A 22267-nucleotide genomic window follows, 5' to 3' on the forward strand; every position below is an offset into this window, starting at 1 on the left:
AGTGAGAATAGTGTATCAGTCAAGCTCCCATCCACTACGATATCTGAAGATATAGCAGACCACAAAACATGACAAGAAACAAGTCGTACAAACAAAAGCCACCCTTTCTATCTAGACTATAATATTCCAAGAGGATATCAGTATATGCTATGTCATTACTTGCCAGCTTCTTGGGTTGGCTGCGAAACCAGAGGCGCCAGTGTGCATCTTACACCTACACAACTCACCTCACTATGGGGTTATTGCTGATACTCGATTCATCCACACAATAATGTCAGAAAACGACCAACTCGTCCAGAGCTTTGTTGCTGTTACAAGTGCCCCTAAAGCGGTGGCCGAGCAGTTTTTACAGAAGAACGATTTCGACCTTACCACGGCAATTGAAGACTTCTATGCTTCTGCTGAGGAGTCCACTTATGAAGCACATGGAGGTGGCCAGGAAGAAGCACAGGAAAAGAGAACACTGGGCTCGAGAAGCAAATCGTCTCGTGGTGGCTTCAGAACCTTGAGAGACCTTAATGAAGATTCAGATGATCCAGAGGATACAAACACTAACTTCTTCACTGGTGGCGAGAAGTCAGCATTGCAGGTGGAGAACCCAGATAAGGATAAGAACGAAGGCCAGCAGCCATCACTCATTGAGAGAATCTTCCAGAGAGCCCAGGAACAGATGGATGAGCCTGATGACAGACCGTCTGCTCAGGCAGAACAACAAGAGCCATCTAACTTTACTGGTGCTGGTTTCAAGCTTGGAGACTCTGAACAGCCGCTGGAGGTGGTAGAGGATCCATTTGCACAATCCAGAAATAGACCTGCTAAGGTTAACAGAGAGATCATCTTTTGGCGTCAGGGTTTCACTGTCGGTGAGGGACCTTTGAGAAGATACGATGATCCAGAGAACCAGCTTGTCTTGCAAGAATTGAAACGTGGAAGAGTGCCAGTTTCGTTCTTGGGCGTTGAATTTGGCCAGGACGTTGACGTCTCTGTGTTGAAGAAGACTGATGAGGACTACGTTCCACCAAAGAGAAAGTTGGGTGGTTTCCAGGGCCTGGGCCAGCGTCTCGGTTCGCCAGTGCCAGGTGACAGTTCTGGTACCGCTACTCCAACTGCTGAGCCTAAGAAGCCAGAGGAGAAGACGGAGCCTGCAAAGCCACAGGACCAGGGTACGGGTGATTCATTGGTTCAAATCAGATTTGCCAGCGGCAAGAAGGTCGCTCACAAGTTCAACTCCACAGATCTGATTGGCACTGTTTACGATTTCGTTCGCAACCACGAATATAACAGTGACCATTCTAGATCTTTCATCTTATCGCATGCTTTCCCTGTGAAGCCTATAGAAGAGTCGCTGGGTGTGACTGTCGAGGAAGCCAAACTAAAGAATGCCGTCATTGTCCAAAGATGGGCTTAGAAGGTAGGCTATTGAGCTAAATTGTGTTAAGATGTCATTTACCATGGGTATCAGCACCTTTACTGTACCTATTCAGTACTGAAGATGCATTGAACGTATCCCATACCCCCATTCAACTCCTTCAAAGGCTAGGAGCTCACCAGCTTGTAGTATATAATAAACCAGCAACGAAATTTCATTGGTACCAACCCTCAACAGCTTGTATATGCTGGTCGTCCTTCTCTTCAAGTAAGACCTACTTATGTCTTCTGCGCACTCTGATAATCTCATTACTCCATCCACATATAACTCATCTCGAACAACATAACTCCACTTTCCATGGAAACATCTTAGCATGCTAAATCGGTCCCTTCTACGACATCTACGTAGAGCTCCCTCCATTCGATATAGCCCATTCCTACGATATAACTCGACTTCCACGCAAAATGGAGAGTTTTTCAACGCAAACCAGGACTCAAAGACCGTACCTGATACATTGTACCGAGATGAAAACCAACTTAAATTGCATAGATTTATGACTGGAAGGAAACAGTTTTCCGATCCAAACACTGCATTTATCGAAACACCCCTGTCAAATGTCCAACACGTTATCCTCGAGAACACTTATGAACCTACGCAGACTTGGGAAGAAATCACCTCCAATAGCCGAAATCTACCGCCATGCCCCGGATCAATTATCGAGTATCATGACTACGAAAAGGATAGAACAACATTTGCTATGGTGGTAAAGGAACTGCAGTCCAAGTTTAATGAAAACCACAATAAGCTAATCGTGCTTACACTGGAGAACGAGCTCACACGAGTTTACCCACAAGACATTAATTTTACTGCTTACCAAGTTTTCGATGCTGAGTGGATCTCTTCGCTAGATATCTTGTATCACCGATTTTCAGAGGAGTACAAGCCAAGGCTTGAATTGGTGGACATGCTCAACCTGTTCGTCCATTCAGCAAAAGATATACAGCCAATTGCCCATAAAGGCTTACGAAGGGTCTTTGCTACCATGGCGTCACAGAATAATACAAACAGCACAAGTTTACTTAGTTTGGTAAAGCAAATGCCTCCTTTGGACTTTCAGAGCTACTTTCATCAATGTGCGTACCTCATGGCCATTCACCTAGAGATGTGCCTGGACGTTACACGCTGGATGGTTCTGCTGTGTTTACCAAAGCAGAACACTAATTTGGCATCATTGCATTGTTCAAATGATATTCCAAGAGAAACAGTCTATTTTGCAAATTCCTTGAACAATTTCGACACAATCTTAGATTTCATGAGCTACGACGAGACAAAGCTCGAGGAGTTCAACTCCTATTTACTATCCCTTATAGAGAAACCCAAAGACTACGATGACCTTATGCTAGAACTCAACATCTGGCAGGGCAAACCGTTTTTGCATGCTTTTAGAGCCATGACATTTGCATTAGTTTATCCGCATTCCCGGCTCATGAGCCATTTTAACAAGATCCCGCTATTCCAGCATAAGAACAATGTCAGGTTGAACGACCTTGAACGTCTTCTTCACAAGGTTGGCGTCTTGAACAACCCCAAAAATGCATTGACTGACATTGTTCTTTCCGCCAATGTCTCTGGAAAACCATCCCAGGACCAGTTGGCGGTTGCATCGCCAAAAGATTTGAAACCGTCGAAGCTTGAACTTCGTTCTGCTCAAATGGCCTCCAACGGTCAGCTAGATGATAACTTTCACCACTTACGCAGCACAAAGTCCTATTATCTGGATCACGTCATCTATATGTTGCCTTCTGATAAGAAGTTTTCCACAATCGGTGTCTCATTGGAAAAGGTAAATGCTAGGAGATATCTCATTAACATTCATGTACCAGATGTGGCCGCAAGAGTACCACCGGCTAGTGCTTTCTTTGAAGAAGTCTCAAAACATACCCATTCTCTTCGGAGTCTCGAAGGTCTTCTTGACAACGAACTGATAGAGGTGATAGCAAAGAATGTTAGAAATGAGCTTCTTCTAAGGGCGCTGCTGACGGCTAGTAATTACTTCAGCGTTGGTGACTTTGACAAGAAGCTGAGACCACAAGATCTGAAAACATGCATGACAGTAACATTCGAATATAATACGTTTGCGCTGTCTCCTCTCAAAGATCTTGAAAGTGGTGTTTCTGTTAGCTTTGACAGAATCAGCGGCATCAAAGTGAAGGAACTACCTTGGAAAACACTTGACGACGTCCTTTGTGGTCGACTCGACAAAAGCCTTCTAAACCCTTTCAAGCTCTTCAATAGAAGGAGAGAATCAGAAAAGAAGGAGGAAGAAGTTTCTTTAGACGAGAATGACTTACTGAACCTTGGTTTTATCTCCAGCGTGATGAAAACTCATTTCAGCACGAGAAACTTCCGTTGTGCTTCAACTCCCCAGCCTGCCCTATTCCAAAGATCGATAAATAGATTTTTGAGCTACGAGCGTAAGGATGAAGAAGAGCTTATCAAGACCGACTTGGATTTTCCTACTGTTAGAGATGCAATGTCTACCGCCGAAGCTCTTTTCTTTACGAATGAGGTCAAGGTATTTCTCGAATCCCTTGTTTCCTCGTTTTGTTACAGAGAAGCTATACCAGCACTTGTGAGAAGCGACGACTTAATCGTTCCAAGCGATGATGGACCCAGTTACGAAAGCCCAGACCCAGAGATGGACGAAGTATTCGTGTCGCATGACAATAAGCTTTTGCCAAATTACTACTGCAGCTCCTACTATCAAGCAATTTTGGCAAGAGACAAGCGTGGTTTTGTTTCTTTACCGGCCTTCTTTATTGGTAACAATTACATCAATAAGCCCAATCTCACAACGACGAGCCGGAACCCGTATCTGTTAACCAAAGGCTTACAGAGAGGACGTGTCAATGTTTCAGACGCTTTGAGTAGTGTCGAGGCATACTTGAATCAATTGCAGATTCTCTCTTTTCTTCATCTTCAGAAAACAGGCGAGAGCCGCTACTTGCAACTGGTGACCCGCAAATCTCATTTCAAGACGTTAGGGTACCCAGTACATGGTCCATTGTCTGATAGAGTGTTGAACGACCAAATAGCTAAATTACGTGACGCTGAGCTAGGCAGTAATTATCTAGCCCAGAGACATGATCGGTACTGGAAGCTCAAGTACCTTGAACAACAGCTTGACAGCCAAGACTATGACGACGATACGCTCTTCTTATCGTGCATTATCACTAGCCTAGGACACGATATGGATTTAGAAACAAAACTAGCAAGAGGCTGGTGTGTGGAGTTGGCGATGGAAATCGATGTGATGGTGAACTCATACAATGACTTGACCATTGGTTCAACGGTGACAGCTGATAAAGTGATGTACTTGAATCCTGTTGAAGGTAACTGTATTATGCGGTGCAAACGAGACTACTAAAATGTACATAGTAACGAGGAATGACTAGACAAAGAGGTTGTAGTGGAAGTAAGAGATGGTGAGGCTGCCAGCTGCCAGTCATTGACAGGCTTCTGCATATCCTACAATGATAACTATAGTTCATCTAAAAAGGCTCTCAGTTCATAAGACCAAAAATTGTGAGTTTAAAAAACCGACATAAAATTGATAAAGCAGGCTTTTATTTTTCATATTTTTTCTCCATCTATTCTTGCTTTTCAATCACTTCATTTCATTACTGAGCCGACTGGGCCAGATTTGATGGGTGCGAAATTCATACAGATGAGTCGGTGACTCAACTCGCAAAGATTCTTCACCGATTCCAAAAAGCTCCCTGAACGCCAGCCCGATGTTCGTATGTATCTTGATGATTTGACAAAATTGGTTCAAAAATACTAACTACCAGAGCACACTCCAGCCTTCGTTGAAGGATTTCAAGAACGTGGTGGAAACTTCCAAAGAGAACCACGATGCTCCAAACTTGTACCCTATCTATAAATATGTTGCCAACGAGGACTTGACTGTCCACCTGGCGTACTTGAAGTTGGCTGATTTGAACAACCCAGATAGACCAGAGTCGTTTTTGTTTGAGTCTTCGGTCAATGGTGACTCTGTTGATAGATACTCTTTCATTGGTATCAAGCCTAGAAAGATCATCAGAACAGGTGATGATGTTGAAAGGTTTGCCAAAGAGTATAACAATGTGGACCCACTTGACATTTTGGAGAAAGAATTGGACCAACACAAGCAGGCTCAGTTGCCAGGCTTGCCTCCTTTTAAGGGTGGTGCTGTGGGATACATCTCATATGACTGTATCAAGTATTTCGAACCGAAAACAAGAAAACCTTTGAAAGACACTTTGCAGGTTCCTGAAGCTGTTTTGATGCTTTGTGATCTAATAGTCACTTTTGACCATGTGTACCAGAGATTCCAGATCATTAACAATGTGAGAATTGAAGCTGACACTGATGTGCAAGCAGCTTATGAAACTGCCGAAAAGGAGATTTTGGAAATCCAGTCCCGTTTACATGCCCACAAATCGTTGGAGGATCTCAACCCTATCCAGCCTCCAATCAAGCCTGACCAGACTTTCACTTCTAATATTGGTCAGGGCGGTTACGAACTGCACGTTTCTACGTTGAAGAAGCATATCAAATTGGGCGATGTCATTCAAGCAGTTCCATCGCAAAGAGTCGCTAGACCAACGTCTTTGCACCCATTCAACATCTACCGTCACTTGAGAACGGTCAACCCATCTCCATACTTGTTTTACATTGACTTGAAGGATTTCCAAATCATTGGTGCTTCTCCTGAATTGTTGGTGAAATCAGATGACAAAGACAGGATTGTTACTCATCCAATCGCCGGTACGATCCAGAGGGGTAAGACCAATGAAGAGGATGAACGTAACGCACAGATCTTGAGATCCAGTTTGAAGGACAGAGCCGAGCACATTATGTTGGTGGATTTGGCTAGAAACGATGTCAACCGTGTTTGTACGCCACAGAGTAACTCTGTGGACCGTCTTTTGACCATCCAGCGTTTCTCCCACGTTATGCATTTGGTTTCTGAGGTTAGCGGAACGTTGAGAGAAGGCCAGACCCGTTTTGATGCTTTCAGGTCGATTTTCCCTGCCGGTACCGTCAGTGGAGCTCCAAAAGTCAAAGCCATGGAGCTTATTGGTGAATTGGAGAAGGAAAAGAGAGGTGTTTACGCTGGTGCTGTTGGTAACTGGGGTTACGACGGAAAGACCATGGATACCTGTATTGCATTGAGAACGATGGTCTACAAAGATGGCGTTGCCTACTTGCAAGCAGGAGGAGGAATCGTTTTCGATAGTGACGAGACTGACGAGTATGAGGAGACGATGAACAAGATGAGAGCCAACAACAACACTATTGTGGAGGCAGAGAAGATCTGGCTCCAGAAGGTTGGCTGTGAATAGACAGACATTTCGAGTTAAACAAAAAATGACCAAAAAGATAAATTGACCTATGTTCAAGTAGAAATATATCTTCTCAGGCCATACCATTAACGGTCTAGTGATGTTTCAAGCGTGGTTGCGAAAACGCACACGCCCGTCAGAAACCCCACAGAAAATGACAATAACATAATTACATACAATCATAAAAATCACCAGAAAATTATACCATCCGATTATTCAGCCCTTTTAGACCACCCAGATTAATTTTATTTTCCAAAACCTCCAAAAACCACCCATATTCACTGCCCCCAGGGTCCATTTCTTTTGGCGTGTGCAGCATGTGGCTCCTCGACGAATGCAGGAGTCTGACTTAACCACCACCGAGGTTGAGCTGAATGTCCATCAATTCGGCCATAATTTGAGAGATATCCATGAGGGGACAATAAATTCTAGCAATTCAATTCCACCTAAACCATATTCTTTGGCAATTTTTCTTTCCAGAAGCTACCCGTTTCGTCTACCTTACCCCGACAGTGCCCCACTCCCAGTTGTCAAGTCACGTGCGGTTGTCGTCGATGATCATCACCGAGACAAGTCGACAAGTTCACCGCTAGGGACCTTACATAAGATCCAATACCCCAGTCAACCAAACTCGTCGAAATCTTCACCGCTACATATCTCCACTATGGCTTCTCCAGATAGCCCCCACCAGCAGCCAGCGCGTCACCGAACCTGGCCAAAAACTTCTCGAGAACCCCAACGTCATGGGACGCCCAGGACGACCTCCTCTTGATGCACTTGAAAGATACCCAGAAGCTCGGATGGAAGGAAATTGCGTCTCATTTCAATAACAGAACGCCCAACGCGTGCCAGTTCCGTTGGAGACGGTTGAAGAGTGGTAATTTGAAGAACCCTCCTAAATCCTCCCAGGCGCTAGGGGGCCTTGCGGCCGCTGCCATTGCAGCCGGTTCGGGCTCAGATAGCGGGAACTCGAGTCCGGCTGGTTCTGTATCGCTGGCGTCGAAGAAACCTCCGAAGAGACGCCAATCCGAGTCTCTGACGCCGAGAATTCCTTCTGTTTACTCTCCCCACGCCAACACGACGTTCACCGGCTACGATACCGTTTCTACTGCTTTGGCAGGTCTAAATGCCTTATCCAACCAGAATAGTGGCTCTCCTTCGGGTCCCATAAATACCACGTCACATCCTCAAACGTTCGACAATCTGCCTAAACTGGACGTGCCGTTAGACCCCCAGTCGGCTGCCGCCAGCGGCTCAAGCGGTGGATACTTCACCGAAATCTCCATCGACCCTACACTGAACTTGCCACATAACCAACCCCACCCAGTCCCCAGCCCACTGGGTATCACCCCTAGAAATTCTAACGTCGACCAGCATCCCCCACACATGCACAACAACTCGATTATTCAGATTGTGCGTGATGATAGAACCTCGGTGCTGTCGCTGCGTCACTCTGTCCTGAGTCTTCCGTCAAAGTCTATGAACATTCCCCACCATCAGCTGACGAATAGCGCTTTAGCTCACTTGCCTATCTTGTTCGGCGGCAACAGTATAAGTGGTCCTTCTACGGGTGCCTCCGTGCTGGGTCCTTCCGGGCTCCCGCATTTGGCTTCAACATTATCCAGTATCCGTAATGGTTCCATTGTTGGTACTTCCCAGCCTCTCCGAAGACTGTCCATGCTGGTGGTCCATACTGAAAGACGGAACTCCGCACCTAAACCTTTGAAGAGGAGCGAGTCGACCGAAAAGAGTACTAAGGAACTCAGAGACAGTGAAAAGGATAAAGGAAAGGATAAAGCAGGAGGACGCAGTTCAAGTCAACCAATTTTCAAGATTCCGTGGTCTATGGAGGAGGATGAACTATTGATCAACCGTCGTCGTAAGGAGCTTTCTTTTGCAGAGCTTCTGATCTTGCTTCCACAAAGAACCGAGGGAGAGATCTGGGCACGTATAGATGCTCTTGAACGTCTTCGGAACGGACACAGGGCTCTGGTTTCTCGTGACCATATCCGTCGTAGACAGTCCCTGATTGGCCTTGACGACGTCGATGACTTTTATGACGAGGTAGACTCTGTCATTGGCGGTATCGATTCAGATGATGACGATGATGATGATGTACTACTAGATGTGGACGACTCTATTCCGGGTCATATCCGCCGGCAACGGAAAAGAAGAGCTTCCTCAGCGGTCAATCCTCTCTCCGTGAGAGAAGGAATTCGCCGGAAGCTCCACTAGGCTCTCAGGGGCCTAGTTGACCCTTCAAAGAATCGCAAACGTAGACAAAGAGAAAACATAAAAAAAACGCCATGCGCTGCTGGACCAGTGTGGCATCCACAGGATAGATCTCCATCGCTTTATTTTCACTTTCAACAGATGCATTTCTATATACATGCTAATACAATTTTAAATCCAGAGTGATCTGGTCCATGACAAGCTTAGGTGCCGGGCCAAGTCCAAGGACAGTGGCACTTCCAGCTGCAATTTGCGTTCTTCCAGCATCGTGAACAATGTATGCGTTCACCCCAAGAGAAAGAGCCTGGGCAAACATGACATCCATGTCTTCTTGATTAGGAACTTGAAGAGTGATCTTTGCCTGTCCGTTGCCACGCTCCCATCTCTGGAGAAGTGTAGGGTTGTATGAACCTTTCAGCGCATCAGCCATCCTCTTATATAATGCCAAAGTAGCATGGGAACATTGAGCAGCAGCCTTACCCTTACCCATTTTAAGGTCCAGGCGAACGATCAATGTCATTCTCACCTCGCCTGGGATCTCGTTCAACGGCCTGGAGTCTATCTCTATGTCGTCTTCAGAGTCTGAGTCAGAGTATGATTCAGTGGAGGCATCGGAGTCCGAGGAAGGTGGTTTCAGGGGCCTAACCTTACGAACTTTGGCGGCAGGGCAAACCAGCCATGCACAACGTATCCAGTTAGAAAGCTGGCCGCACAGAGGGTAAGCAAGCCGACGGTTTGAGCCATGGTGGTAGTTGCAGAGAAGCTACAGTAGATCCATGTAGAGAAGGCGAGCAGTTGGAGGGTGGTCACGTGTAGGCAAACAGATTAAAAGGGACCCTGGAATTGCATTTCCGTGGGAGTCGGGAGGATTAGAGAGTTGTGTGGTTGTTCTTTCTTGACTGAATGATAGTTTGAAGTTTTCTTGTGTACGAAGAGACAAATAACGTCGTACGGCTGAATGAGCGCCAGCAGACGAGGCAACACCAGGAGGCCAAAGAAAGTTGGATTATTTATGGTAGATTGGAGGTGAATGATTCTTTCATGATAAGAAAAGTGTTGAAAATGTATTTAACGTTTCTGTTTAGGGTATTTTTGGTTGGCTTTGGTGTTGCTGGCTGGTTCTCACCGGTTTTGCAGCCACTGTTGACCTGCCCTAACGTAAGTCAACAAGAAAGCCAAAAAGTAGATTTAAACAAGAAGATAACATTAGTAATTTAGCAAAAAACTCTTAAAAGCATTCCACTGCCATCCCATCAACGTAAAAGCTAAAACCAACACAGCTTGTTGGCCCTCTAACGGTATGTGCTGCACACAGCAACCGTAACCGATCTTGTATCACCAAAAGTCACCTACATACCAGCCTCACTGATCATCAACACCATAGATATACAACATTAAATGCTACGCTGGTTACGTTTGAGTAAGACCAAAGTGTTTTACTTTTTTGTAGCCTACATTGCCTACTTGTTACTGTTTGGATGCAGGCAGGACTATTCTGGCTCGTGTGCTCCAACTCGTTACACTTGTGACGCCGCCAACTTGTTTGTCTACCCAGCATGGAACCACTACTTTCAACCCCACCTTGAATGGATCGACCAGCAAACAGGAGCTGTCGACAAATTGACCCCTGCTTGGCAGAAAACTCACGCGACTTGGGCCCAATTCGACGAAAACTACGCTGTATCGTATACTTTGGATAAGTATAGAGTCAAGCTGCAAGACTGGGCCGATATCTACGTTGGCCCAGCTTACACATTTGTGGCAACAAAGTTCGATTATGTATGGGCTAGGGCTTTGCTGTACTACAAGGGCAGTGCTGGTCCTATCTTGGAACATTATTTCAACACTTACAACCATCATTTGGTCGACTCTGTTGATAATACCGTCAATTACGTCAAAAGACACACTGGAGTTATTCTTGGTCATGCAAGTAGACACTCCAGCCGTTTCCTTGAATTGCAAGTCTTCCCAGCCTTGTCTGCTGCTTGGACTGCGGTCTCCACCAATGGTGTGGTGTTAAAAATTGCTGACGCCACTAAAGTTCTGTGGGTTGGAACGCAATTCAACCGTTTGTTGGATGCTCTTGTGGAAGAGAGCTCAAAGCTTAATGCGTCTTTCAGAAGCAAGTCTGAGTTCATCAAAGGCGAGTTTAAGAGCTTCACAGAGTCTGGCATTGGTAAGCAGAGAAGAAGCGACCACGCTACTAGCGAGGATGTTTTGGACGTAGTCAAGACAATTTTGGAAGATGTAACTTCTGTTGTGCCTATCCCTGAAAGTACCGATGTGGCAGTTGAAGAAACTGCCGGTCAGGAAGAGGAAACAGCACTCGAGAAGACCGATGACTATGGCGTGGCCTCCACAGTGGATTCGATTCTTAGTGAGGTAATCTCTGAGGTCGAGGGTGAGGTCGAGGGTGAGGAAGAAGAGGTGGAGGAAACTTCCACGGAGACTGAATCCACCTTAGTACCAACTGAATCTGAGAATGTTGACGAGTCCGAAGAAGAGACCGACTTTCAAACTGAGACAATTTGGTTGACTGCAACTGTCTACGAAGGCGATGCTTCAGATGCTCCTGAAAAGGACGAAGAGGTGGCCACAGTTGACCATGAGGACGTGCTGAAGTACGAGTACTCTCCACAAGCCGTGCTTGAGCAGGAGATTATTTATTGGAGGTCTAAGGTAGACCAGATGTTGAAGATGGCATACGGTAGTCTTGAGGACGATATGATTCCTGTTTTGAATGCTACACTTGATCCATTGAGGGATGAGATTTCCGCCAACTTCACCAAATTGCAACAGAGCAACTACGACAGATACAAGAGGATGAACATTCTTATTTCCAAGATCAACAAGGATTTTGAACACATGAAGGAGACAAACGAGCTCATTGAGAACCCAGTTGTGGACAGGCAGAAAATGAGAGATGAAATCAGCGAATGCAAGGAAGCAGTTGAGCAAACGATGAAGGATGCTGAAGATTCCCTTAATGCCGTGCATGCAGAGATTGTCACTCTGTACTTTGCAATCACTCAGGAAACTGTCGATGTCATCGAGTCCTATGCTGAAACCTTGTTAACCGGCTTCACTAATTCCCTTTCCGACATGATCGGCATGCTTGAGTCTGACCCAACATACGAGGACAAGTTTGGATGGGCTGCTTGGAAGGAGCACCACAAAATCAAGGAACTGATTTCCAGCTCAGAGATAAGATTTTGACGAGGCCAACAAGTATAAGGAGAACCACCGTGGGGCGTGAAGCCTCGTGGGTTGGCGCCATGGATCGAATACTTGGGCAGCATAAATTTCCACATTAATTTCCTCATCCGTGATAACGACGAATACCTACAGTTGGTTAGAGCGAAAGCCAACGTGGCCTACCAGATGAGAGAAGGAATTACTCGTCAGCTCGAGGACGCCAAGAAGGAGAAGGCAGAGGCAGCCAAAAAGGCCAAAAAGGCCGCTGAAGAAGCCCGTAAGGCCTCTGCAGAAGCAGCCAATGGTGAAGCGTCATTTGCTGCTGATGCTAATTCAGAAGCTCTTAACGAAGCCGTTGGAGAAGACGCCCCTCAGTCTGCACATGCCAAGGAGGGTGCAAATGCGAGAGAGGATATTGAATCTCGCGTTCCTGGAAGCAGCGAAGACGCCCAACAAGCGCCTGAGGCTAAAAGCGAGGAATTCGAAGCTGCTTTTATTGACGAATCGCCCGAGCAGATCGAAAGTGACGAATCTATCGAGGCAGAAGAAGATGCCCCTGAGCAATTGGAGGCAGACTTGAGCTCGTAGGGCTTTAGGAGATAAGCGCGGCCGCCGCAGCAGGCAGCATCAATGGCAGCTACCAGTACCAGCTACCAGTTGGTGGCGGCACTGGCTCGACGCCAGCATGTAAAAAAAATCTACAAATCAACAAGGCAATTGCCCGTTCATAGAAATAATAAACATAAGATAGCGGATATATACACCTAAGTCAAACAGGCAGAGGATCACTCGAAGTTTTCATGGACCTCATCCTTGACAGCCTCGGCCTGGTTAACGACAGCGTCCTTGAACTCCTCAGCCTTTGGCTGGATAGTCTTGTGGAAGTGCTGTTCAGCGTGACCGTAAGCCTTGTAGCCAAGGTCGAAAGCCTGAGCCTCGACGAACTCAACGCCTTCCCAGACCTTCACCACGTATGGGTGGACGTGGGTGTTGAACTTACCCTTGGCACACTGGATCTTGTCCTCAATCTTGTTGTCCTTGAAGAAAGCAGTCGAGTGGACGTGGTCATCCAAGAACTGGTGAACCTTACCAATGTAAGGAGTAGCAACCTGGTGGCCATGGTTCAAGTGGCCACACAAGTGTTTGTGTGTGGAGGCAAGAGGGCTGAAGATGGACTTTGCCGACAGCTCAATTGGATGGTCCACCACCTGGGGACACTTGTAGGTGAAAAGGTACAAGCCGTAGAAAAGAACGGTGAAGACGACCAAGTTTCTGAATTTCGCAAGGCAGGCCATGATGGGATGGATTGGATTGGAGAAAGAAGAAGAGTAGTGGGAAGCAACTGTGAAAGTGTAGCTTCGGTGCGGGTCAAGGTGAAGGAATGGTGGGGAGAACGAGAACGAGGGCGAGGAAAAAAAAAAAAAAAAAAAAAAAAGGATTACTGCCTTTGGCTTTTCGTCGATACTTGCACGTGAATTGGGTGCAAAAGAAGTGGCCGAAGTTAGACTGATTGGCAGTAAAGAAGTTTTAGTAAGCTTTAGTTGTATAATACGGCCTTTTATCACCAGTTGTCTTTGTTGTCTGTTGTCTGTTGTCGTTTGGTTGCCGTTGTTCTGGTGCCAGTGCAGCGTGTGTTGTGGTCTTGTCTTAATTAGGAATTATATGACCGAACGAGCGACAGAAGGCTTATGAAAAATGACATAGGAAAAATCACAGAGGGAAAAGAGAAGGAGAGGGAAGGTTGTGGAAACAGTGGGATGAAGAAGATTGGCGGGATATTTTGTTCTACACGTTGTTGCTGGTGGAAGTCGACTGGTGCCTTGCATCGTCTATTTTCTTGTCGTAGGTATCGTAAGTTGTTGTTTTTAGGTAGCCGAGAAGGTAGTTTTTGTTAGGGGTCGTGGAATGTGAGGCTTAACGAGATTTGTCGATTGTTGCTGGTTTATACCTCTCGAAAAGCTCGCCTATTTCGTCTTCTGGAGGTTTCCACTACGCATGGAAATGGTTGCAAAATCGCACTTTGACAGCTACTCGCATATAGGGTCTGGGCGAGACAAAGTGAGGGTAGTCAGTGGATTCAAGGGTTATGAGGAGGAATGGGACTGAAGATGATGAATTGGTAACGCATGAGAGCTCATTGATTTCGTTGCGTTGTAGATTGGAAGAAAGAGGGTGGTTATCGGAAGTAGTCGTTTTCACTACTGCCATTGCTGCCATTGCAGGAGCACTGGTAGTTTGACCAGGGAAAACGCAGTAAGGTCAGGATTGGGTTGGTGACGAAAATGAAGCTGTTTTAAGCTTTCGGGGATCTTTTTCAGGGACCTTAGATTCCTGGTGGGCGCTCATTTCAAGAATTGTAACTCCAATCGAAGGGATCGTTTGTCCTTGTGCTTCCTTTAATGGGTTTGCAGCCAAATGAATCGACCTCATCTGAAGCTTTTTACACCTTCTGACGCCTTCTGTCCACCAGACGAGATCAAAGTCATACATACTCAATCACTTTGTGGCCAATGCAATAAAATAAATGATTGAAACCAACGGTTCGCCTAGAAGCTACAATGTAATGATCAGTAGTAGCCGTTCACTTCCAGTGATCTCTAAGCCAACGTAGCTCTTCCCCCTTGAAGTTCAAAAAGTGATGAACATCGAGTAGTCAATTTTTGCGGTGAATTCATTCTACAAGTCAAAAAACCTCTCTGTTATTGCAAAGTCACCATTAAGTCACCATCAAATCTCCACTGGTCCTCCAGCAGCCGCTCCAAGTGCCCTGCCAAACGATCGACAGAAAAACTCACCGTTATATGGTGTTTCTACTTATACCTTTTTACTACAATGACTTTTTCAGTGCAAGCATAAAAAAAAAAAAAAAAAAAAAAAAAAGCAACACCCAACACAACACAACCGTAGAATCCCTCTCCAGCTCTCCCCATATCCCTGCCCTGGTCAAGAGCACCTCGGCCATGAGCCGGGTAACAGTCCACTATATAACCCATCGGTGCTCATCTTCTCAAACCTCATATTTGATTACCAACGCATACTGAGGCCCAGGAGCTGGGGCGGGCCCAACGGCTCGAGGTTCTTGAATCTCGGCCAGCTGCTACTGAATCGTGTCGTTCTGACACGTTTCTCCGGTGGTGGGTCTGCTGAATCTACGGATTTTCATTTTGTCCATCTCTGTGTGAGTATTTCACCAGGGAAGCCTCCCAAGTCCTAGGGGTAAAAGCCTACGGTTTGGAAGGTGGAAATCCCGTACTGAAAACCATGTTCCTTTTCTTCAACCTCTCCTGCGCCAGTATGCCAGAGTGAAGCTACCCGGTTTATCGTGTTTCATCTTTTCAATAGATCCAGCACTTCATGCCCGGGGCACATACAGTAGAGTAGCATTTTTTTTTTTACCTTCTTTCTCGCGCTCGCGTAATTAAGCGAAACGGTGAATTAGCAGCCAACACAGAAGGAACCAACCAGAGGGCTCTACAAGTGTTCCCATTACTTCAAACGCTCTAACACAATCAGACATTCCGACATTCAACGTCCTTTCTTTTTCTGCTCTTTTTTTCTTGTCTTGCTCGAGCGGTTTTGAGTCCTCGTTGTTTACCCAATTCGGGAGAGGTACGCGCTTTTTCCATCGCTCCCATACATTCTTGTGTTATTACCGATCACCGAGCCGCCAACCTAAACCCTTTCCACTTGGCACTGACTACCTTTTTCTCGTCTTGCTACATCCATGAAATTCACTGAGCGTGTCAAGGAGTTTGTATACTCCCTCTCAGCCACTGACAAGTACTCCGACTATGATTCCCGCAAATCTTTCAACAGGGTGAATAAGCCATCTGCGAAAACGAGCCTCTTGTCCCACCACGATAACAGCTCCACTGTTTCTTTTGCCAATGGGCCTACTGGAGACGTCACTGAAGGTGTTCACGAAGTGACTTTGGCATGGAGACATATTAAGAAATGGCTTCACAAACACCTGCCTGAGTTGAATACCTCCCTTCTGACTCCATGCACTGAGGCTGATCTCAATGAGTTCCAGAAGGACTTGAACTATACCTTGCCTGAATGTGTTGTGGAATTCTTCCGTTTGACGGATGGCCAGCTGAGTCTTAACGATGGCGGCTTCGGTGGCCTTGTGTTTGGCTTGAAACTTATGTCTATTGATGAGATCGCTGTTATGGCTGCTTCCTGGAAGAGTGTCCATCAAGAAATCCTTAAACAAATGCCAGTGCAAAGAGTCGCTGAGCCTAGAACTGCTCAAATTGAGGAATCAAACTTGGGCTCTGACTTGTCTGACGGCCACAGTGAAGCTTCTTACAGCTCCAATTCCAGACCTGAGAGTGCCCAGAGGACCAATTCCTTGTATAACAACCAGCGCTCCGTGCCTCCTGGAGCTATCCAACCCATCTACGCACATTCTAGATGGACTCCATTGATTACAGATGAGGTGGGTAATTGCATTGGCGTGGACCTTTCACATCTGCCTGAGGCATCTGGGGAATCAGCTAACCAGGGTAAATGGGGACAAGTAATCTTGTTCGGACGCGACTTCAATACAAAGTTTAAGATCGCTGATAACTTTGGTGATTTCCTTTTAATCTTCGCTAATGATTTGGAGATGGGCAACTGGGAACTAAAAGAAAACGCCGAAGTTGAAGATATTATGTGCGGTGTTGACACTGAGCTCGTGTACATCGACCCAGAGACAAAAAAAGAAACGCCTTACATGGATGCTTTGCGCAGAAGAGCGGTTAGCGAATGGATCTCTTCGTTACTGGAAGAAGAGCTCAAGAGTCAGGATAACCAAGACCTCCTTAAGCACCTTAAACAAGAGTTCTCCTACAAAGTGCCAGTCTTTGAAAACAAATCGTCTGATGATTTCCTTAATGATAATTTAAGAGGTATCGACCAGCTAAATACTCCTTTGCCTGACCAAACGATAACTGAAGGTGACATCACCCATGAGAACACTGTGGTTGATCTGGATGATGAGGATCACTAAATGGTCAGTTCTACCATATAATGCGTTGGACACCAGGCTCTGTTAACCACGAGAACTTGTATGTGAAGAAAACGACGAAGAACAACGCGTTTATCGTCAGATACCACACAAATTCGAGGGTATGACTTGCTGTACGCGATAATCTTTCATTCTGAGGAACCATAAATATCCTCAGGATGACCAAAGGTACAATATAGTACCTTGGCTCGAATAATGGAGAAGGTATCAAGGTAGCAGTGGCCGACAAAACCAATGCAATGATACTGAGCGGGTGCAAGGATAGCATGGATGAATGATACAGTTCCTGGAGTGAGTGTATTATGACCCATGACGAAAAGTGGTAAGCCGGAACAGTCACAAGGTTTGCCCAAGGCTTGCTGAGTATTTTGCGATAGATATAAAAGGTGTAATGGCGGTTGTCTGCGAGCAAGAATGGATGGACAACAGTGTAATGTTTAATGATGTGGTTGATTGCCACAAACGATGCGATAGTTAGTAATAGATTCAATCCTTTTCTACCAGTGACAGTAAACTGAACGTATTTCTTCAAAGTCTTAACTGATAACCATACCGGTAAAGTGAAGAAGGTGATGAATGCAGCACAATAGAAGACTTGGACAAGGTGAAGGGTGATCTGGTGATTCTCTTTGTCGCCAAAAGTAATGCCTCCATTGACGTAAACGAAGGCAACGAATAGAAAGGCATTCACTGCAAATGGGATGAGAATTACCCAATCACGGAAACATTGCACGACGAAATTGTGGATTTGCTGGTAGAAAGACGTAGCCTTTTGCTTTCTTTTATCTATAAGCACAACACCAACAAACAGAATCCATACGATATTAGTCTGCCTAAGCCATAGACTAGCAAAGCCAGCCAAGTTAGCATACACCGCACCCTTCAAGGAACGATGCTTGAGGACAGTAAGGAGCGGGAGCACCACCAATATAGTAGACCACACATCTGTATAGAAGAGGAAGTAATATGTGTATAACAAAGGCAATGAAATCACATTAACTTTCCAGAAATTGTTGGTTGGTACCAATGATAGTGCTAGAGGTAAAGCCACAACTCCACCCAATAAGTTCAATGATCGGAGCGCAGTGGCACCACAAGAGTCCTGGATACCTATTGCGCTTAAGAAGTGATGGTACCATGTTCCTAACAAGTACAACCCTGGAGGTGTGGTTATCTTGTTATCCCATTTGGAGAACTGATGAGCGCAGTAGGTAGCACACTGTCTAAGATGGAAGATCTCATCAATGAATGGCCATTTTAGTTCCTGGTGTGCTGTCTGAGCAATTAGCCATGTAAGACCAGCAAAAATTGGAAGCACGAGGTTTTCGAGAGCCATTGGAGCGTGTATCTCCTGGGGCCTTGATAGTATCGCTTAGTAGTATAAAGTTGATACTCAGCGCGATAGGAAATGGCTGCGAAAGACAGGTGAGAGGGAAAGTTCAGTGATAGTGGGTGCTGGGACCAAGTGGAGCATAGAAATGAATGTTTTTAAGGAACGACTGGGATGTGGTTTGAGCGGTGTTATTTAGTGTAGAGTGAGTGGTGTTAACTTTCGTTTTATTAAGGGTAATGCCTAGATGGGTATACAGAAGTAGCCAAGAGGTAGAGTAGGGGTTTGGGTTAAAGGAATAACATGACTCAGGTCAATTCATTTCGTGATTAGAGTCGACTCGGTGCCTTGAGTAATCATATATCTTTCAAGAGGCAAGAACTTGTAATCATCCAGGCGAAACGGTCACTTCGTTGATTCAATATATAGGTATGGTACATTCAGACAGCAAGATTATACCCCCTTGAATCCTTAAATTTGAAGGTTCTTCTCTTGGAGGTGTTTTTGGATTATTTACTGAGTATGTTCCTTAACCCATTTCCCCCCTTCCCTGTTATTTGTGTTCTGCGATACTATCGTTTTTGCAACCATTTCCTACCCCATGTCCCAACGACCAGCTCTGGCCAGAGACCTACCTCTGCCAGAAAATTGCTCTGTATTACGAGTTTACGACTATAAACAAGATGTTCGACCTATAACTGCTTCGATGGTTCCAGAGACGCCTTCCAGGCATTCACCTCGTTCAAATCACCAGTCCTCACTTGTCGAAATTCTTAATCTAGAGACCAAAGCGTTGGTTTATAGCAACAACAGTTCCAGTCGCTCAAATACGGCATCACCAATTCAAGCCGACCCGCGTCTGCCACCTTCTCTGAAGACTCAGAAGCCCAAGAAACCAGCAGAACTTGCTGAGATCCATTATCTCATTACGGCTGGCATCATGGACAACTTCTACGTTAATATCATTTCATGGTGTCCGCTTTCCCAAAAGCTTGCCATTGGAATAAATGAAGTGGCTTATTGGTGGAACGGGCAGTTGGAAGTTCAAGGATTTTGGACAAGCCCTGACGAAAGCAGCATTAGCTGCTTGAAATGTGGAGGCGGGTACGTCTTGGTAGCTACAGATGATGGTACGGTTACGATTATGGACTCATTAGGATGTCTCAAAGGCTCCTTGAGCTTTCCAAGCTCTGTTCTCTGTGCATCTTGGACGTCAGGTCAGTTCTTCGTAGGTGACAGAACTGGTGCTATCCACAGCATTTCGGTAAAAGGTAGAGTGGCAATAAAGCCTATTGTCCACGAGTTTTACCAGCAAGTAACAGGTAAGTTCTTCAACTTTCAAAATTGAAACACTATCTAACTTCAGGCATTACCATTAGCAAAGATGGTAATTATATGGCAGCAGGAGGAAACGAGAACCGTGCAGTTATATGGGACATTTCAAGACCAGATATGGCTCCAGAAAGAATTTGTGTTCTACCCCATACTGCTGCTGTCAAGGCACTTGATTTCTGTCCATGGTCGTCTCCTCCTTCCCTTCTAGTGACTGGTGGAGGCTCAAACGATAGATGTGTAAGAGTATGGCATGTTTCTCTGGGTACCTTGATCAAAACTTTACAGACAGCTGGCCAAGTTACATCTATTATGTGGCTGGAGAGAAGGCGAGAGATGGCAGTTACGTTTGGTCATTCTTACTGTATGTCTCTAGGTATCGCCGCCGTTTACAGTTACCCAAGCCTTGATCTTATAGCAAATGTGGCAGGAGAAGGGCTCCGAGCTTTCAGTGCAACTGTGTCTCCCGACCAAAGCAAGTTAGCAGTAGCTACACATGATGGAATGATACGGATGTTCTGGCTTTGGCCATCTCGAGAACAGAGTGAAGCACCTGAAGCACTGAGGCTTGCACTCAAAGGAGATGATATGTGGCCAACAGGTTCACCCAGACATGCAGCGAAGGATTATGGAAGTAGTCTTATTCTGCTTGCAGAAGGTATAGGTGGTGATATGGTTCTCAGGTAATAGCAAGTATAAGAGCATGAGTATATGTCTGGTAAGAAGTTCAATACAGCTGAACATCAATGTACACAAGCATAGAGTATTCAATTATTTACTTTTCCAGGACTCTAATACCATGGCATGTTCTTTCAAAGACTTTCGTAGTTCCACAAAGGCCTCCTCCCGCCGTTATCCGTCAACTGCTCACTCAATCCCCGGTTAATCAACAGCTCACCAACTTCCACAACAAAAAAAGACACACTAGCATCCCACTAACCAAATTAACGCCAACTTCAGTTTTCATAAAAAAATCCTCGGTACAGCCTATCGCCGTTGACTAAAACACATGGAATGGAATTTGGTGCCATTCCTGTGTGAGCGCACTCAAACCTTCTTATCGGTTGTAGGTTCTTCATCAACACCATCTTTCCCACAATGGACAATCAGGAAGCTACCAATGCCACGATCCTTCTTATGGGCCTCAGGAGAGGAGGCAAGTCGTCAATTTGCAAGGTTGTGTTTCATAACATGCAGCCGCTAGACACGCTTTATTTGGAGTCGACTTCTAAGCCAACACTGGAACAGTTTCTGTCGCTTATAGACCTTTCTGTGATGGAGTTACCGGGACAACTTAATTACTTTGAGCCTACGTACGACTCTGAACGTTTGTTTTCGCTGGTGGGTGCTTTGGTGTATGTCATTGATTCTCAAGATGAGTATCTTAATGCCTTGACGAATCTTTCCATGATCATCGAATACGCTTATAAAGTGAACCCAAAAATTCATATTGAAGTACTCATCCATAAAATAGACGGTTTGTCGGAGGACTACAGAATCGATGCACAGAGAGACATTATGCAGCGAACAGGAGACGAGTTGCTTGACTTGGGACTCGAGGGCGTCCAAGTGTCGTTCTACCTTACATCTATCTTTGACCATTCTATTTACGAAGCTTTTTCGAGAATTGTACAGAAGCTCATTCCTGAGTTACCGTCGCTAGAAAATATGCTTGACAACTTGGTGGTGCATTCTTCAATCGATAAGGTATTCCTTTTCGACGTGAACTCCAAGATCTACGTTGCAACGGATTCCTCTCCAGTCGACATTCAGACATACGAAGTCTGTGCAGAGTTTATCGACATAACCATTGACTTGGACGACTTGTACGTGGACAACGAAAGGAAAACGGCCAAAGACAATGGGGTGAAGTCAATTAGTTACTTGCTGAATGGACTGGTGTTATACCTCAAGCAAATGATCCGTGGATTGGCTCTCGTTGCGCTTATTAGAAACGACGATGCTCCCGAGGAGCAACAAGACATGGATGAAGTGCTCACTATCATTGACTACAACGTCAACTGTTTCAAGCAAGCGCTAGCAAAGATGTGGGAGGCAGCCAAGCTTGCACCTCCTTCGTTGGAGTAACTATCCCTTTAAGCTATTTCAGAGTCATGGGCGGAGGAGAGCGAAACCGGCGAACACCGGCTTGAAGTAGTTGGAGATGAACACTACCACTCTAGCTTTACTCTCGGCGGGCCGGTCCACCCAGAACACCGAAAAGCTTAATCGGAACCTACTGGCACCTGCCTCTGCCTCTATGCTCTTTCGCTTCTTTTGCAGCCGGTTGATACCGAGAGTAAGGCCGTGTACTTCTGTGGATGGCTCGGCACGGCCGGAGTGCCACCAATGGGCCACCACCAGCGACACCGACACGGACACCGCCTCGCCACAACTAATCGCCC

General features: G+C 45.7%; 9 protein-coding genes across 9 annotated transcripts; 6 read left to right on the forward strand and 3 right to left on the reverse strand. All coding sequences in view use genetic code 12, as the record gives it.

Annotated features, from left to right (window-relative positions):
* Positions 1-271: 271 nt before the first annotated feature.
* CXQ85_000355 (anthranilate synthase component I) lies at positions 272-6759 on the forward strand (the record flags this gene model as incomplete). The annotated part of the gene is made up of 3 exons (XM_025484103.1): positions 272-1390; positions 1842-4754; positions 5233-6759. The coding sequence occupies 3 exons, from the start codon at positions 272-274 to the stop codon at positions 6757-6759; spliced, it is 5559 nt and encodes a 1852-aa protein (XP_025342318.1).
* A 771-nt stretch (positions 6760-7530) lies between these two features.
* On the forward strand, positions 7531-8994 carry DOT6 (Dot6p; the record flags this gene model as incomplete). The annotated part of the gene is made up of 1 exon (XM_025484104.1): positions 7531-8994. The coding sequence occupies one exon, from the start codon at positions 7531-7533 to the stop codon at positions 8992-8994; it is 1464 nt and encodes a 487-aa protein (XP_025342319.1).
* A 157-nt stretch (positions 8995-9151) lies between these two features.
* On the reverse strand, positions 9152-9735 carry CXQ85_000357 (aminoacyl-tRNA hydrolase; the record flags this gene model as incomplete). Its single annotated transcript, XM_025484105.1, has 2 exons — positions 9152-9645; positions 9705-9735. 2 exons carry the CDS (start codon positions 9733-9735, stop codon positions 9152-9154), a joined length of 525 nt encoding a protein of 174 aa, XP_025342320.1.
* Positions 9736-10389: 654 nt separating this feature from the next.
* Positions 10390-12774, forward strand: CXQ85_000358 (uncharacterized protein; the record flags this gene model as incomplete). Its single annotated transcript, XM_025484106.1, has 2 exons — positions 10390-12134; positions 12348-12774. 2 exons carry the CDS (start codon positions 10390-10392, stop codon positions 12772-12774), a joined length of 2172 nt encoding a protein of 723 aa, XP_025342321.1.
* A 197-nt stretch (positions 12775-12971) lies between these two features.
* On the reverse strand, positions 12972-13481 carry CXQ85_000359 (uncharacterized protein; the record flags this gene model as incomplete). The annotated part of the gene is made up of 1 exon (XM_025484107.1): positions 12972-13481. One exon carries the CDS (start codon positions 13479-13481, stop codon positions 12972-12974), a length of 510 nt encoding a protein of 169 aa, XP_025342322.1.
* Positions 13482-15910: 2429 nt separating this feature from the next.
* On the forward strand, positions 15911-17182 carry SMI1B (Smi1bp; the record flags this gene model as incomplete). Its single annotated transcript, XM_025484108.1, has 1 exon — positions 15911-17182. The coding sequence occupies one exon, from the start codon at positions 15911-15913 to the stop codon at positions 17180-17182; it is 1272 nt and encodes a 423-aa protein (XP_025342323.1).
* A 146-nt stretch (positions 17183-17328) lies between these two features.
* DIE2 (dolichyl-P-Glc:Glc(2)Man(9)GlcNAc(2)-PP-dolichol alpha-1,2- glucosyltransferase) lies at positions 17329-18536 on the reverse strand (the record flags this gene model as incomplete). The annotated part of the gene is made up of 2 exons (XM_025484109.1): positions 17329-17559; positions 17625-18536. 2 exons carry the CDS (start codon positions 18534-18536, stop codon positions 17329-17331), a joined length of 1143 nt encoding a protein of 380 aa, XP_025342324.1.
* Positions 18537-19131: 595 nt separating this feature from the next.
* CXQ85_000362 (uncharacterized protein) lies at positions 19132-19878 on the forward strand (the record flags this gene model as incomplete). Its single annotated transcript, XM_025484110.1, has 1 exon — positions 19132-19878. One exon carries the CDS (start codon positions 19132-19134, stop codon positions 19876-19878), a length of 747 nt encoding a protein of 248 aa, XP_025342325.1.
* Positions 19879-20960: 1082 nt separating this feature from the next.
* On the forward strand, positions 20961-21950 carry CXQ85_000363 (uncharacterized protein; the record flags this gene model as incomplete). The annotated part of the gene is made up of 1 exon (XM_025484111.1): positions 20961-21950. One exon carries the CDS (start codon positions 20961-20963, stop codon positions 21948-21950), a length of 990 nt encoding a protein of 329 aa, XP_025342326.1.
* Between the last annotated feature and the right edge of the window lie 317 nt (positions 21951-22267).

This window comes from Candidozyma haemuli (assembly GCF_002926055.2).
Source record: "Candidozyma haemuli strain B11899 chromosome Unknown A_2014730914, whole genome shotgun sequence".
Lineage (NCBI taxonomy): Eukaryota > Fungi > Ascomycota > Pichiomycetes > Serinales > Metschnikowiaceae > Candidozyma > Candidozyma haemuli.